This window comes from Diaphorina citri, unplaced genomic scaffold (assembly GCF_000475195.1).
Source record: "Diaphorina citri unplaced genomic scaffold, Diaci psyllid genome assembly version 1.1 scaffold244, whole genome shotgun sequence".
In the NCBI taxonomy this organism is placed as follows: domain Eukaryota; kingdom Metazoa; phylum Arthropoda; class Insecta; order Hemiptera; family Psyllidae; genus Diaphorina; species Diaphorina citri.
In genome coordinates this window covers 14901-31541 of record NW_007377681.1, presented here as the reverse complement: position 1 = coordinate 31541, position 16641 = coordinate 14901, and the positions used below count along the sequence as shown (strand labels likewise).

The 16641-nt window shown below is 35.6% G+C and overlaps 1 protein-coding gene across 1 annotated transcript; it reads right to left on the bottom strand.

Annotated features, from left to right (window-relative positions):
* Window positions 1-5279: 5279 nt before the first annotated feature.
* On the bottom strand, window positions 5280-15962 carry LOC103506539. Its single transcript, XM_008470933.3, has 2 exons — window positions 15810-15962; window positions 5280-7402 (listed from the first exon to the last, which is right to left on the bottom strand). The coding sequence occupies exons 1-2, from the start codon at window positions 15945-15947 to the stop codon at window positions 6830-6832; spliced, it is 711 nt and encodes a 236-aa protein (XP_008469155.2). The 5' UTR covers window positions 15948-15962; the 3' UTR covers window positions 5280-6829.
* Between the last annotated feature and the right edge of the window lie 679 nt (window positions 15963-16641).

The following is a 16641-nucleotide window of genomic DNA, read 5'->3' as shown; positions in this document are numbered from 1 at the left end:
TTTTCAATATTTACATAACAGACCTCAATGATGTTTAATTTAAGGATTGATAGCAAAGTTGAATATCAATAAATTTAGGTTATTACCTTCTCGTTTAAAAGTCTATTAATTAGTATTTTTATAGGTAGGTACCCATTTTATGTTCTCACGTGGAAAGACACGGTGAAAATCTTGTTGTTTTGTCATCTCCACTAATTCCAAAAATCCAAATTTTCTTTTATGTTCTCACGTGGAAAGACACGGTGAAAATCTTGTTGTTTTGTCATCTCCACTAATTCCAAAAATCCAAATTTTCTCTCTCTCATCTCTCATAGTCATTTGTCAAGTCTCTATTGTTTTCAAAATTTCTGGACATCACAGGAATGTGACCTATAATAAATGTGTCACTTTTTACTGTGCAGATTCCAGGCGAGAAGAAAAGATAGATATGACACAATTTCGCCTAGAGTAGGTGAAAAGGGAAATTTATCTCTTGAAATAATTTAGGTGCCCATTTACTAATTATTTTTTTATCATATCTGAGAGAGAGAGAGAGAGAGAGAGAGAGAGAGAGAGAGAGAAGGAAAAAATTTCTTGCATCCATTGGGATTCGAACCCGTGAACACCCCGCTTATTTAACCAAAACGCTACTGAGGCAGGCATGAGTGGAGATGTCAATAATCCCAGACTTCCACAATCTACTTAGAAAGATGGGGTTATTTCTACGTGGAATTTACAATTAGTGGAGATGTTAAATTTCCCCCTTTGAAGATTTTCTTCATGATAGAAAGATATGAAAGGGGAGCTGCTAAAATGCAGCAGGCCAATCAATGATTATTTTTCTTCTTTGCGATCCCTACCTTATCTTCTTTAGCTATCTTCACAGCTTTCTTTATCCTTCTATAGGCACCTACTTGAAACGATGAAAAAAAAAAGATAAATATTATGTAGGTAGGGTAGGTACATAATATTCAAAAGAATGAAGGCACGTGTCATGATTTAATATTTTAATTTCAGTTAGCTAGCGCAGCCTATTGGAATTTTTATAAACTAACAAGGATATTGTGTGACAGAATGATATCGGGAGGAGAAATTCCAACGTTTACTGATAGTACCTTGTTTGTGCGCTAGAGTGCAGTGCATGTATCAGTTTGAAAGTGTAACCGTTTTAGGACCGAGCTTACCACCTTACCAGATAAAAATCCAAAGTCGATTTTTATTTACGTGACGTTAAACTCGGGTTAACCGAAGTGGAACAGGTGTAACAGCTAAGCACGGTTAACCATTTTTTTAAGGGACCAAATCTTGAATTAATTTTGTGTCCTGACTTGGACTTGAAGGACCAACTTCCATCAGATCCGAAGTCCAAAAAACCAATTTTCGGCCGTATTTCAGCGGTTTTTTGGCCACTAAGAGTTCTCCCCTAACGATCCTATGAAAAAAAAAAGAAAAAAAATCATTTGTTCTAATTATTGCAAGGTGGACCTCCTCTATCTATTAGACTATATGGCAAACATTGTGTTCATTTGAAAATGAAAACTTCAAACGCGATTATCTCCGAACCCTTCTTCCAGATCACGCCTCAATTTTCAAAAAGTCTGTAGGTAATAGCATTCTTCTCCCTATTTTCCCTTTTGTCATCTTTACCTGCAAAAACGAAACTTTTTCTTCTATTCTTTTATGTGCGAAAATGTGCGAAATGTTCCGTCCTACCACCTGCCTCGTTGAATTATTAATTTCCTGGCATAGACGACGCATTGCGCATTTTTACTTTCTATTATTTTCTGTCAAACTTTCAATAGGGTCAGTGCTCTTTTTATTTTATCAATAGGTCTTTTTTCCTCCTTTTTTTTTTTTGGTAAATTGTACAAAAGTTTCGTTTTAGTAGCAGTACCTAATACTTATGAGCTACCAAATTGTAGAAGAAAAGAAAAAAAAAGGGTAACTTATAATTCTGCGACTAGTGGCTCTCTAAATTTCCGGGTGAAAATAATCAAGACATAATTTAAAACTGATTGTAAAAAAGCGAATTGTAAATTCGGCCCTGAGGCCCGTATCACAAATCAAAAATCTCAGCCTTAATAAAATCTGCATGTAGGAAGAATGTAGATTTTATTAGGGTTGAATTTTTTAATTACCCTCCTCCTCTTTAGATTTAAGATTAGGGCCGTCTGCGGGCCAAAACAAAGCTATTTTAAGATCTAGTTGAGGTAATTATCTAGGCTCTGTTCCCGCGTTGGATTATCCTCTTGGTATCATAAAGTTTCGGTCACTTTCAACCTACACTTGAGTCTGGACAAGAGTACTTGGACTTGGAATCCAAAGACATTCAGTACTACCTGAAGCCTCTTCAGAGTTCATCCTTAATTTAAACTCAGAACGGATTAATTTGGTTTAGCTCTGAAAGTTCTAAAAGCTACGTCTTCACCTACTTAACATGATTTGACAGTAGGCAATTGCCGATCTACAATTTGTAAGTATAGGTACATGGTAAAAACTGAACAAGTAGCAAGTAATAGATTTTGAAAATTTGGACCGATTGCAATACTTTCATTACTAGTATAGCTCTGCTATACTGTAGTAATAGAAAGTAAAATCTCAGCCTGAATAAAATCTGCATGTAGGAAGAATGTAGATTTTATTAGGGTTGAATTTTTTAATTACTCTCCTCTTTAGATTTAAGATTAGGGCCGTCTGCGGGCCAAAACAAAGCTATTTTAAGATCTAGGTAGTTGAGGTAATTATCTAGGCTCTGTTCCCGCGTTGGATTATCCTCTTGGTATCATAAAGTTTCGGTCACTTTCAACCTACACTCGAGTCTGGACAAGAGTACTTGGACTTGGAATCCAAAGACATTCAGTACTAACTGAAGCCTCTTCAGAGTTCATCCTTAATTTAAACTCAGAACGGATTAATTTGGTTTAGCTCTGAAAGTTCTAAAAGCTACGTCTTCACCTACTTAACATGATTTGACAGTAGGCAATTGCCGATCTACAATTTGTAAGTATAGGTACATGGTAAAAACTGAACAAGTAGCATGTAGGGACAATGGGACATCTAAAGCTGTGTCCACACTGTCCACACATGGTCACATGGTCTACGGCAGTTGATGTCGAGTAAACATCGATCGGCCCTTGATCGACTATGTGTGGACAGTTGGACAGGACTGCATCTTGGCATCACTACACATTGGAGACACTATGAGGAACAAGATCTATCTGAAAACTTAAATACAATGGCATCTTTCGCTGTGAGAAGAGTTCGCTGCAGACGGCTAAAGACTAGATCCGAAACGTCCGAAAATCACAAGGTACTCGTATGTACGTCTTAACTTCAAGTTCATACCTACGTTATTTTTGCCTTGATTCATTAAAGATCGCGATAGCGCTCCGCCCTAAGAAGTCGAAAAAGTTTCACTTTTATGTCCGTGATCATTAGGTTTAGGCGAGTCACTCACTATCACGTAGACCTGACAGGTACGGCTGAAAAGGACCGCCTATCAGGTCTACCTGATAGTGAGTGGCTGGCCTTAGACACGGTCGATTAAATAACTGACCGCATGACATTGAAGAGGCTAAGGTAGTTAAATAGATAAAGATGTCTTAATTAGGGTGCAGTACCTTATGTTAAATGTTTATAGTACCTATCTATTGAGCTTCCCTGCCTCGCGCCCTAAGAAATAATAAAAACATCTCGGATTTAACCCGTGATTGCTCGACCTTACCTGGACAGGTACCATCACACTCGTAAACAGAAGGGCGAAATGGTACGGAGCTCCGTTATATTACTAAACTTGGTAGTTTTTTGTTGTTAGGTTACAACTACTACTCCCTCCTAGTTCCCAGGGTTAATCTATTAGACAATATTCTAACTGTTGTCGAGCGCATAGTGTACTAGCGCCTAATTAACATTTTATTTTACTTTTATTAATTTCTTGATTTATTTATATTCTTGTTTGAACAGGACCAAGTGTACTTTACGAGTTACCTAACGTTGAAATTATTATGGAAGGAATTCTTTGATGTTCGAACAGGAATTCTTGAATATTTTTGTTTTTCGATGCAGGGCAGAGGAACCGTTCAATGGAGAGGGACGCCGCTTTCATCTACTTTGGGCTTCATTGCCTGTGTGTTATGGTATGACGATCTCTAAGAGGGTCTACCTGATAGTGTCTACCCGTACCTGTCAGGTCTACCTGATAGTGAGTGGCTGGCCTAAGTAACTATACCTATTTACAGTCTTCACAACCCTCATGGTAGCTGGGTGATGCAAATAGGTAGCCAAAGATCTTTTGGGGGTCAAGTTACAAGAGACTTGGTACTTTGATAATTTAGGAAATGATCATTGATTAAGAACTAATGACATGCAACATGGTCTTCAAATCCAAAGTCGATTTTTATTTACGTGACGTTAAACTCGGGTTAACCGAAGTGGAACAGGTGTAACAGCTAAGCACGGTTAACCATTATTTTAAGGGACCAAATCTTGATTAAATTTTGTGTCCTGACTTGGACTTGAAGGACCAACTTCCAGATCCGAAGTCCAAAAAACCAATTTTCGGCCGTATTTCAGCGGTTTTTTGGCCACCAAGAGTTCTCCCCTAACGATCCTATGAAAAAAAAAATCGTTTGTTCTAATTATTGCAAGGTGGTCCTCCTCTATCTATTAGACTATATGGCCAATTTTGTGGACCCTGTAACATTGTGTTCATTTGAAAATGAAAACTTCAAACGCGATTGTCTCGTAACCATGTTTTCGCAGTTAAGCCCTTCTTCCAGATCACGCCTCAATTTTCAAAAAGTCTGTAGGTAATAGCATTCTTCTCCCTATCTTCCCTTTTGTCATCTTTACCTGCAAAAACGAAACTTTTTTTTCCATTCTTTTATGTGCGAAAATGTGCGAAATGTTCCGTCCTACCACCTTTCAAACTTTGAGAAACAATTTATAAACCATGGAAAATAAGTCCTGAAATACGAGGTATAAAAAAAGGAAGGATGTAGGAAATGGAAAACAAGCAGGGGAAAATTATGGAATCAGGTGTCCTTTCAGAATGAAAATGTATTTTTTTAAAATTAAAATTTAAGGGTAAAATGGAGTCATAATAGAGATGATGTTAAAGTAATAAAAACTAAAAGTAATGTGCACAGAAAAGATGGGCCGACTAAGAAATAGAGATTTTCATAGCCTGTAATCTTCCAATTTAATACAAAGTAGGTACCTACCAACATACAGTTTTATGAAATAAGGGTAAAATGGAGTCATAATAGAGATGATGTTAAAGTAATAAAAACTAAAAGTAATGTGCACAGAAAAGATGGGCCGACTAAGAAACAGAGATTTTCATAGCCTGTAATCTTCCAATTTAATACAAAGTAGGTACCTACCAACATACAGTTTTATGAAACCTACCAAATGGAATCTACAGTGGGTAATCTAATATTTCATTTATTGAGCAATGCTACTTTAAATGTTAGCCTAAATTTGGATGTAGCTACACAAAATACATATACGAGTAGTTTGAGAGGGTTCCTAGAATCTTGCTCAGTTGTAGCTCCTTCTGAAACTATTATTATTCACAAAAGAGTCCAAGGAAATAAATTCCTGTTGAAAACTATTTTGAGATTTTAATGCCAGCTTTCTTTTCTATGCATCCTAGGTTTAGGTAAGTCTCAACTTTAAATTTACCTGTTTACACATTAGAACTATGGATAGGAACTCTTGAAAAAAATAAAGGGGTCTTTTTAAGAGGAGTCATTTTTTCTCATCTATTAAACTTATTACTAGATTTACTGAAAATATATTTAGTTATTCGGATTAGTTTCTTATTGGAACTAAAACCATACATCGCCAACACTGGAATGAAGCAACGTTGTCAATTTAACACTACAAATTTTAAGAACACTTACTAGGACTAATTTTCTGAAACCTAAAGTCAATAATCGTTAAGTTAAAGCGATGTAAATAAATATTTGAAGAATTAGAATACTGTCAATACTGTGTGTATACTTACAGGTAGTTACATAATAATATAAGTATTATCTACTGTAAAGAAATCAAAGGAGATTTTTAAATGACACCTCTTAACAGAAGATCCTATACAAACCTAAATTATCGATTTTTTTAAAAAATAAGTTCAGTACAACTAATAAAATAGTTAGAAGAGAAATTATAGTACATGGGTTAAACGGGCATCTAACCCGAACCTATTTGACTTGAGAAAAAGCGATCTACGATATTATAATTAAAATTTGAAATATTTTTCGAATTAAAGCAAAATTTTTGATGCAAAAACGTTAAATCAGTCCTAAAAGGTCAAAACTCATTGATATAAATTTTGAATTATGACTGGGAAAGAAAAAACGACTTCCAAGTTTTACATCGAAAAAATCTTATTTCTTAATACGCTAAATGTCAAATAGTAACAATTGAAACATAATGGACGATATTATAATACTCTGAAATTTCCCTCGAGAGGGATACAAAATGAGTATTTTTTCCTATACCAAATCCACCATTGGCATAAACAAAAATGAGTATCTATACAACGCAATACAAATACGTTTATGGAGACGGGAATAGCTATTCCTTTAAATAATAATGGTTCGATTTACACATTGAATGAATATGTCTTGAGAAAGGTAAGTAAAATAATGCTAAGTAAATACGAGAATCATCGTTTCTAACGTACTACATAATAATAAATATACAGATTTGTTATTCTTAGCTGTCGAACACTCGAAATACTCGTAAGCTACCAAATCCGAAGCTAGGAGATAAAGCAAGGACTTGGAAGCTTGCTAAGATGGAAACCTGGGTAGGTAGTCTGCTAGAACTCACAGAGTCCCAAGATTCAAGCAGTCTCATCTAACTCTACCATGTCAACATCAGGCAGTACAGTATTTTCTTCAACTGGTAACGAGGTGGCATGCTCTACCCAACCATGGCTGGGAACTTCTTTGTACAGCAAACTCTGCTTATCTGTCGGAGATTTACGCTTCTTCCAGCTTTCCTTGTGACGAGATTTTTCATCCACTTCGTCAGACTTCCGCTTGACGACTTTCTTCTCTGTGGAAGGATCCTCCGAGGTATCCGCGGTTCCTCCACATTTTCGCCGTTTCTTTTTTCGATTCCGCTTTCGCCTCTTGTCATCAAGGTGGGGCGGACAGAGTTGATGATGACGCATTGGTTGCTTCTCAATCTTCTCTACCTTCTTGTTGGACACGGGTTGTGTGAGGACACGAGTGTACATTGACATTTTACCCAGTGGTTGTTTGCCTCTCAGCTGAACACGGCGGGGTATACCGTATTTGTTAAGGGCGAGATAGAGCGTGCGCCTCTCATTGGAGAACTTGGCAGAGGAGTAAGTATTGTAGTGATGCTGCTCTATCATCTCGTTGAAGATACATTCCTCATCCCACTCTCGCTGAAATCAGAAACAGAAAACACAATTCCTTAGTATTGAACATTGTCAATAGTAACAATTAACAATATAGAACAATTTAGTATTACATATAAAATTCACTCGAAACTTGGCCACAACTAGAACCAGAAAAACCAATTTGAGAGTCTGACACCGGAAACTGCCCAGAGATAAGTGTAGGTATCTTATCTTGCGTAATAATTTACAGTCAGTTTCCATAACACTTTTGTGTATGATCTGTCAGAAATATGTATTTTTAATTTATATTTTGACGAGGAAATAAATTTGATGGATTGATCAGACTGCCAAAAAATCCGGAATCATCAAGATTCAACAGTGAATTCCATTGACTGAAGCAAAAAGGAAAGTAAAAAGATAAATAACCGAGAATTACATTGTACTGGAATGGGATTAGGTCATATTTGATCAAGGGACAATCGATGGATTGATCAGACTGCCAAAAAATCCGGAATCATCAAGATTCAACAGTGAATTCCATTGACTGAAGCAAAAAGGAAAGTAAAAAGGTAAATAACCGAGAATTACATTGTACTGGAATGGGATTAGGTCATATTTGATCAAGGGACAATTCACTAACAAATTATTCCACTTGGAAAACAACTGTCAATTGGTTTTTGTTTTTCGATGCAGGGCAGAGGAACCGTTCAATGGAGAGGGACGCCGCTTTCATCTACTTTGGGCTTCATTGCCTGTGTGTTACGGTATGACGATCTCTAAGAGGGTCTACCTGATAGTGTCTACCCGTACCTGTCAGGTCTACCTGATAGTGTCTACCCGTACCTGTCAGGTCTACCTGATAGTGTCTACCCGTACCTGTCAGGTCTACCTGATAGTGAGTGGCTGGCCTAAGTAACTATACCTATTTTCAGTCTTCACAACCCTCATGGTAGCTGGGTGATGCGTGATGCAAATAGGTAGCCAAAGATCTTTTGGGGGGGATCCTCGGCTCTGTTAGGACTCTTGGTGTCCTGCATATTTATGAATTTTGTCATTTTAATGTTCACTTTTTCTGATTTATAATCACAAAGTTTAGTTCCTTCAACATGTTTCTCACGTCAGGTCTGTGAAGCTCCAATGCATGTCGCAAATCACTCCTAGGGTGCCACTTTTGGCCAGAAACAAATTCTGAATTTATTTTGCACCTCGTTCTCTACCAGGTCATAAATTACTTTGCAAAATTTAATTAGCATTCAGGTGATCAAGTAAGATAATACGTTTCAAAAATTCGCTGAGATTGAGATGTGTAGGCAGCAGGTATCAACTGTTGGGTAGCAGGTAGTGGCGAAGATTGAGAAGTCATTTCAGGTTTGGTCAAAACATACAGTTAAAGCGCCTTATCGAAAAAAAAACTTTACGTTTTTCTTAAAATGTCTGTAACAAGTTACATAAAATCAGAAATTTAATACTTGTACAATCTACAACGGATTTCTTTAATCTAAAAATGCTAACAAACGGAAAAATTTTCCAAGTACCATAGAATAATTTTATGCTTTCCTGAGATTGAGATGTGTAGGCAGCAGGTATCAACTGTTGGGTAGCAGGTAGTGGCGAAGATTGAGAAGTCATTTCAGGTTTGGTCAAACTTTTGCATTTTTCTTAAAATGTCTGTAAACAGTTACATAAAATCTAACACGGCTTGAAATTGCCACCGTTTTGTGTTAGCAAAATTAAACCTTGAAATTTCGTCCCTTTGTAGAGTGAGAACATGAATTTTCCAACTTTACAGATATCAAATTATAAATAGAGACAAATTACCACCAGATCTTCGAAGCTGATTTCTCGACTGCTCCCAAACATCGACGTAGAAAACGAAAACATCAAATAGTATAGTTAAAACCCAAGTAGTTCAACTGGTATTCACATGTTCGTTAACGGGATTCAAATTGACATCAGATATTATTTATTTAACGTATTCTCTCACACGATAGATGTTAACTGATATTGGATACATTGCAAGTATGCAAATAATACCACGGTCAAATATCTGTGTTATCTGGCCACTGGGCATTGTAGGAATGGCCAAGGTAGGAGGAAGGAAAGGAACAGTGACCCAACAAAGAAATGGCCAATAAAAGGTTGGATGATATTGGATACATTGCAAGTATGCAAATAATACCACGGTCAAATATCTGTGTTATCTGGCCACTGGGCATTGTAGGAATGGCCAAGATAGGAGGAAGGAAAGAAACAGTGACCCAACAAAGAAATGGCCAATAAAAGGTTGGGCCACAAACAAGAGAAAAAATCAGTTCCAAAACTCGATTGGGTCAAGATGTTTTTTTTTGTCCCTAATCGGACTTTTGTGTTTGTCATGGCTATACAATGTAACTTAAAAAGTAAACATTACATTGACCAATGAATTCACTTTCTTTTTTACCCAAAGTGGATGTCACTTCTTATCTGAATTATCCTTACAAGCGCCTTGTACCTTGGGCTTCTTATCAGAATGGTTTCACCCACAAAGCTTTTTGTATGAAACTGCCAAATTTACATTATTCTAATTTTGTTCATTGGCCAATAAAATTGACAAGTTACAACCCATAACCTTTTTTTTGCCCAAGATGGATTGCCAAGTAATCAGGTTGTATTCTATATTGTAAAAATAAAAATGTTTTTATATAGAACGGAGTATGGAGTAAAAAAAATCTCTGCTAACTGGAGTTTAACCCTTCACTTCATTCATAGTCCTCTAGACTTATTTTTCCCAAAAGAAAGGAAGGAAGAAAGTTCGGCCTTAATAATTTTTCTTGTGAGGAGCCAATAATGTGACACTTTGTCTATTTAGGTGAGGACAACGAACTGGAAAATCAACAGGTACCTACTCAATACTTTTCACATTGATTCATTAGAGTGAATTTATACCGTAAAAGGTACTTCCCAGTTCTACTGTTTGTGTGTTATGGAGAACAATATTTGATTTCATGTTTGGGTTCCGGTGTATGAAGGATTGGCCAATTGTTATAATCTTTTCCAAGGGACGCCCGATCGTATATGGTGTAGGTTATGATCTTAGTGGAGACTTCTATGCCATGGTCTTCAAAAAAAATACTCAATAGATTGTGGAGATTAAAAGGTATTTTTGATTCTTTTGTTTATTTCTAGCAAATTTCACAATAATAATAAAAAAGAAATATTTAATTCAGCATTGTATTATTTATTTTACGTAAATCATTTTTTTATATATATTTTCTTTTCACAAATAATAATAAATAAATTAAACGTTTAATTTAAATTAAGTTATTTCTGAAGAAGACCTGATAGGATGGAAATAGTATGGTAATCTAAAAAGGAATTGTTATAGATCTTCCAACCATTGCGCTGCAAGACTGAAACATTTACCGCTGACCGTTCTACGACTAATAGAGAGAAGTTAAAGGGAAGTGTTCTCGACACAGCAATATTCAAACTTTGAGAAACAATTTATAAACCATGGAAAATAAGTCCTGAAATACGAGGTATAAAAAAAGGAAGGATGTAGGAAATGGAAAGCAAGCAGGGGAAAATTATGGAATCAGGTGTCCTTTCAGAATGAAAATGTATTTTTTACCAAAGGTCACAAGCCCTCCTTTTTGAAGGGAAAACTCCAGGATATCCTGGCTTATTATGGACTTTTTATACTGAAACAATAAAAAAAATAACACGGTGTTAACCCTATTCCAATCCGTGAAAGGCAGTCCCACTGAAACTTCCATAAGGCGTCTTGAAGGTCCAAAGGTCACAAGCCCTCCTTTTTGAAGGGAAAACTCCAGGATATCCTGGCTTATTATGGACTTTTTATACTGAAACAATAAAAAAATAACACGGTGTTAACCCTATTCCAATCCGTGAAAGACAGTCCCACTGAAACTTCCATAAGGCGTCTTGAAGGAACTTTCCGTTCACCCTGTACCTTATGACATTCCATCACCCAAAAAAGGACTCGCAGTGATGTTGTTCTTTACTGGACTGACACAATTGAATCGATTCTTCTGAAGAAAAAGAATATGACTTTTATTGTTTTGAAATTATGCTTATAAATTTATTACCGAGGCTTTCACTTGATTTCAAAGGAAAACCAGAAACCTGGGAGAGTTCGGTGAATCGTGTGCGCATAACAAATGATTACGTCAATTGAAGTTGAAGTAAAGAGCTCTCGGGTGATGGATCTTGGGATCTTTGGCTTACTGGGTAGCTGCCTTTCTTCATTGTTTACGTGATTACGTCAATTGAAGTTGAAGTAAAGAGCTCTCGGGTGATGGATCTTGGGATCTTTGGCTTACTGGGTAGCTGCCTTTCTTCATTCTTTACGTTCTGTAAGAAGTGAGTTGGATATAATTCTGTAAGAAGTGAGTTGGATAATGATCTTGCTGAGATTCTTTGTACGGCGCAGATAGGACTGAAAAGAATGTAGGTGTATGTGTTTGACAGTTCTTACTGTCTGACTTTTTTTGAAGCGGACATGAAAATACAAGAAATAAAGTAACCTCCTTGTAATGGGTGATGGTCCTCGTAGTTTTATAGCTTTACTTTGTGATATGTACCTACCATCAGTTTTGGATACCTACAAGATTTTCTCATTTTCAAGGTTTATGTGTCATTCATCAGTAAAGTTTGTGCGGTTTAAACCAAAAGATTGTGTTTGACAGTTCTTACTGTCTGACTTTTTTTGAAGCGGACATGAAAATACAAGAAATAAAGTAACCTCCTTGTAATGGGTGATGGTAGGTACTCGTAGTTTTATAGCTTTACTTTGTGATATGTACCTACCATCAGTTTTGGATACCTACAAGATTTTCTCATTTTCAAGGTTTATGTGTCCTTCATCAGTAAAGTTTGTGCGGTTTAAACCAAAAGATAGAAATCGTGGACAAATTGGTTTCTCCTGTAGATGGTATAGATGACTCGGCCTGAATCACTTGACTGATTTCATATCCAAACTGTTTGGTAGGAAATATCTCAAATATAAAATAATATGCTTTAATCTCGCCAAAATCTTTCCATCTGAATTGAGTTCCTGAAACCTATGAGAAGATTTGAAGATATCAATTTCATATTTACCTAAAACTACATGTAACTAGTTTTGTATATCACTCTTTTATGGGTATATTAGAATAAATTACTTGTTTTCTGATTAATTTTCAGTTCTTAAGCACCATGAACTGAATAGGTAAGTAACTGTTGTTTGCGTTGGAATTAATTTAAATTTTTGATAGACCTAGATTTTTTAATTCTTTTTAGATGTTTCATTGTGTTCGAATGGAACCCACACTTTTGACTGGTATTTCCTCCAAATTCGGTTTTTGAGGTTTAACTTTCATCGTCCTCCTAGATCTGTTTATTTATTTTAAAATTTCTCCATACAAATACATCAAGCGGTCAATAATATTTCCCTCCTCAAGATTTAAGCAATAACATTACTTCAGCATAAATTACAAATGAAGTGAGCAGTATAAATATACACAGACTCTCAACTCTCATTTGAGCCCTAGTGACTTAATTCAAAGAGATAAATAATATTATCAACAATAGCTTCAACTTGTATAACGACCGATGACAGATAGACAGAAGCTGTGGAGTGGAGATACAGAAATGTTAATGGATTGTTAAATATTTTGCCAATAATTAAGTCATATAGAAAAAAAAATAATAAAAATTCCCCTGTCTTGACTTCAGTCACCTGTGTTAATTTTTCTGCTAAAACAATATTAATAAAGATATTCTGTAGTCTCATAGCCTCTAATAGCTTGTTCTCGGGCAGACTGGTAGTTCTTTCCTAAGACAATGCGATATAAATTTTCAAAGATATTTAATTTCTTTCAAATTTCTCAAACATATTTGAAATATTTTTTTGCTTTGCTGGACAAGTTAGTGGTGTCTATTTTGATTTCTTATGAATCAATAATACATTCCCGAGTGTTATAAAAATAATTATCTCTGTCCGCGAGTAGAAATATAGAAGCTGTTTTTATGTCAAGGTATTTGCTCATTCAATTAATTTCTACCGCTAACTTTTTTTTATGAACTCATTGAGTTTAACCGGATTGATGAAAGGAAGTAAGCTTCCTAACTTAAGAGTTGGACTTATGAGCAGGTATAGCAGGTACGTCTAGTGTCAGTGATAGTCCTATTTTTATGATACTTTCCATAAAATCCGTTAGCTTCTACAATATTTACAACTCAATCAACGAACTGACGTCTTTTAATTCCACAAACTTAAATTTGCAAGAAAAGGTTGATATAGATAAAAAATAAAATTGCTATAGGTATTTTCCTCCCATCTTCACATCTCTACAGCAGAGAGGACCAATTTTATTTACCTACTTGAGACCGTTTCACGTAAAACTGATTATTTTATGACAAAATTTAGGGCCCCCACCTGGCCTATAAAATTCGCATTATCTTAATCCACTAACAAGTTTACACTTTTAAAACAAGCAGAGAGGACCAATTTTATTTACCTACTTGAGACCGTTTCACGTAAAACTGATTATTTTATGACAAAATTTAGGGCCCCCACCTGGTCTATAAAATTCGCATTATCTTAATCCACTAACAAGTTTACACTTTTAAAACGACTTAATCTCCTGGGTTTTGAAGTTCTTTGAAGAGACTACTTGTTGCATGTTGCATGTGTCATAATATTTGAACTTTACCCTCTTCGAGTCTTTTATTATTTTTCATCTGAGGGTACTTGGCAAAACATTTGGTGAAATTTCATCACTGATGGACTGAAGATGAAAGAAAGTACTTGTTGCATGTTGCATGTGTCATAATATTTGAACTTTACCCTCTTCGAGTCTTTTATTATTTTTCATCTGAGGGTACTTGGCAAAATATTTGGTGAAATTTCATCACTGATGGACTGAAGATGAAAGAAAGAGTTCTGTTATGATCCTCAATTCGCATACCAGTAAGATTTGTCTCATACAAAGTGAAAATGTTTCACCAGATTCAAGAGTTAAGCCGATTTTGGGATGCAGTTAGGACGATAAAATTATACACCGTATCAAGTCCGAGCATTTTGGTGATTACCTTAAAAATCAAAAAAGCTACCATAAATCAGTCACCGATTTGTTTAAAACTTACTCTGAACTTCAAAGACTAATCCTTTAAATTCAGTGGGCATTATTTGAAACCTGTAGTTACCTACTTGAAAATTTATATCTGAAGTACAAACAGAAGCTAAGAACCTACTTCAAATTGTCATTTTTGGATTTCAACACTCCTGGATCACGAGATTACACAAAGTTGACAAGGATGTCACATATTTGCCTATACCTTCTGGGAGTGAAATAGTTAATCTGATAATGAGAACTTTCTTTAAGCCACGAAATACCTTATTTAAATACGCGGTTCCGTGCAGTTTAAGATAATTTTGTCTTCCAAGACAAGGATGTCACATATTTGCCTATACCTTCTGGGAGTGAAATAGTTAATCTGATAATGAGAACTTTCTTTAAGCCACGAAATACCTCATTTAAATACGCGGTTCCATGCAGTTTAGGGTAATTTTGTCTTCCATGTCTCTCACTCCTAACAAAGCTCTAAGGATTGTACTCGTATCTAGTGTCTACTTATTCTTAAATCAAGCGCACAAGATTACAGGATCAGATAACAGCAGCATAGGATTGCAGGATAATTTCATTATTTACATGTCCCAAAATTTTCTTGCTGCTACTTATATAAAAAAAAAATACTACAGTAATACATAAACATAATATATGTACACTGTACAGTATATTGTAGGGCATTACCCTCATACTGGACACTTCCTAGTTATGCGTAAGGATGATATTACCACAGTTCACAATATTTCCTATTTGCACTTTGCAAAATTTCTCTGATTGATTAAGAATCGACTAGAGATCATGTGAAAAGTGGAAACGGTAAACCAGCTTCGTGGAACAATACTCGTTTCATCCCTTCTACCACGCTCGGTATCCTTTGATATTCAGATGTAAAACCAGAAGTTAACAGGACTACCCTACAAACTCCCCTTCTCTTGCACTCTTTTCATTGACAACCCGCCCCTCAATTCTAATACGTACACACTTTGAGTGTAACATGAGAGGGGTTGATCACACCTTGTTTTTAGCACCTCGGTAAAAAGATACCTGAGATTTTGTGTGGGGGAAGGGAATGTTATTTGATGTTTCTCTTAAATATCTCCATAATGCATCAGAAAATACTTATCAGAGTTATCATTAACCAAGTATATTTTTTATTTACTACTGATATATTCTTTACGATATATGACATCAAGTACTTTTCGCATTGCAGAATGAAAACTGGAGATTTGTATTCTGCGGTTTGAATTTGCACCCAAATTTCAAAAGAACCTTCTTTCCTTAATTTCTAGCTTCATTTGATCAATATAAGCAAATAATTTTGATTATGTTAGTGAGCTTACCGAGCCATATAGAAGTCCACAAGCGTCCATACAAAGGAACATACAGGTAGCAACACTCTGGAACTTCACTTGGCCTGTGTTTACAGAGGATCTTTGCAAGATGGCTGGAACAGAAAGAAAAAGAACTATAAACGACATATTCAAAAGAAAATAGAAGGTGTTCTTTTGTAGACGATAAATAGGCCCCAGTACCAAAGGTTCCTGAAATAGGGAGCTACTTTGCGAATTTCCGAAATCGGGGCATATTTCCTTCTTTGTCGTTACCGTGAAGTGTTGAGATTCAGTTTACCTACATTGAAAATTGGATTTAAATTAGATTTTTAAAAAGTTTCCACAAAATATGACATGAACAAATATAATTAGGTAATATATTATGTTAGTAATTGGGTGTAGTGCGTGGGGAGCCCAATTTATATTTTTCTTACTACAAAATTTAATATACTTTATTGATAGTGTCGATGTCAGCTAAAACTAAAAAGTCCCATTAGTTATTTGCCAATTTATAATGAGCTCATTTATAATATGTATAATTATTTACTAAACATAAGCTTTCACATTAATCTAATTCTTTAAATTATAATATACCTATGATTTCCTCACTACAAAAAGGAAAATTCCAGTTCGATATTTACTGGGCCCATACTCTTGGTAAAATGGGACAGTCTCACAAGACGAGAATGCCCAAGGCATTTTCAACCACCAAAGTCCTCAAGATCTAATACTATGAGCTCGAATGTGGATAAAATTCAATATCTCAAATGGAATTCCATCTGGACTGGGCCCAGTCAATAGGAATGAATAACTTATTGATAATTTATGACATATTTATGTA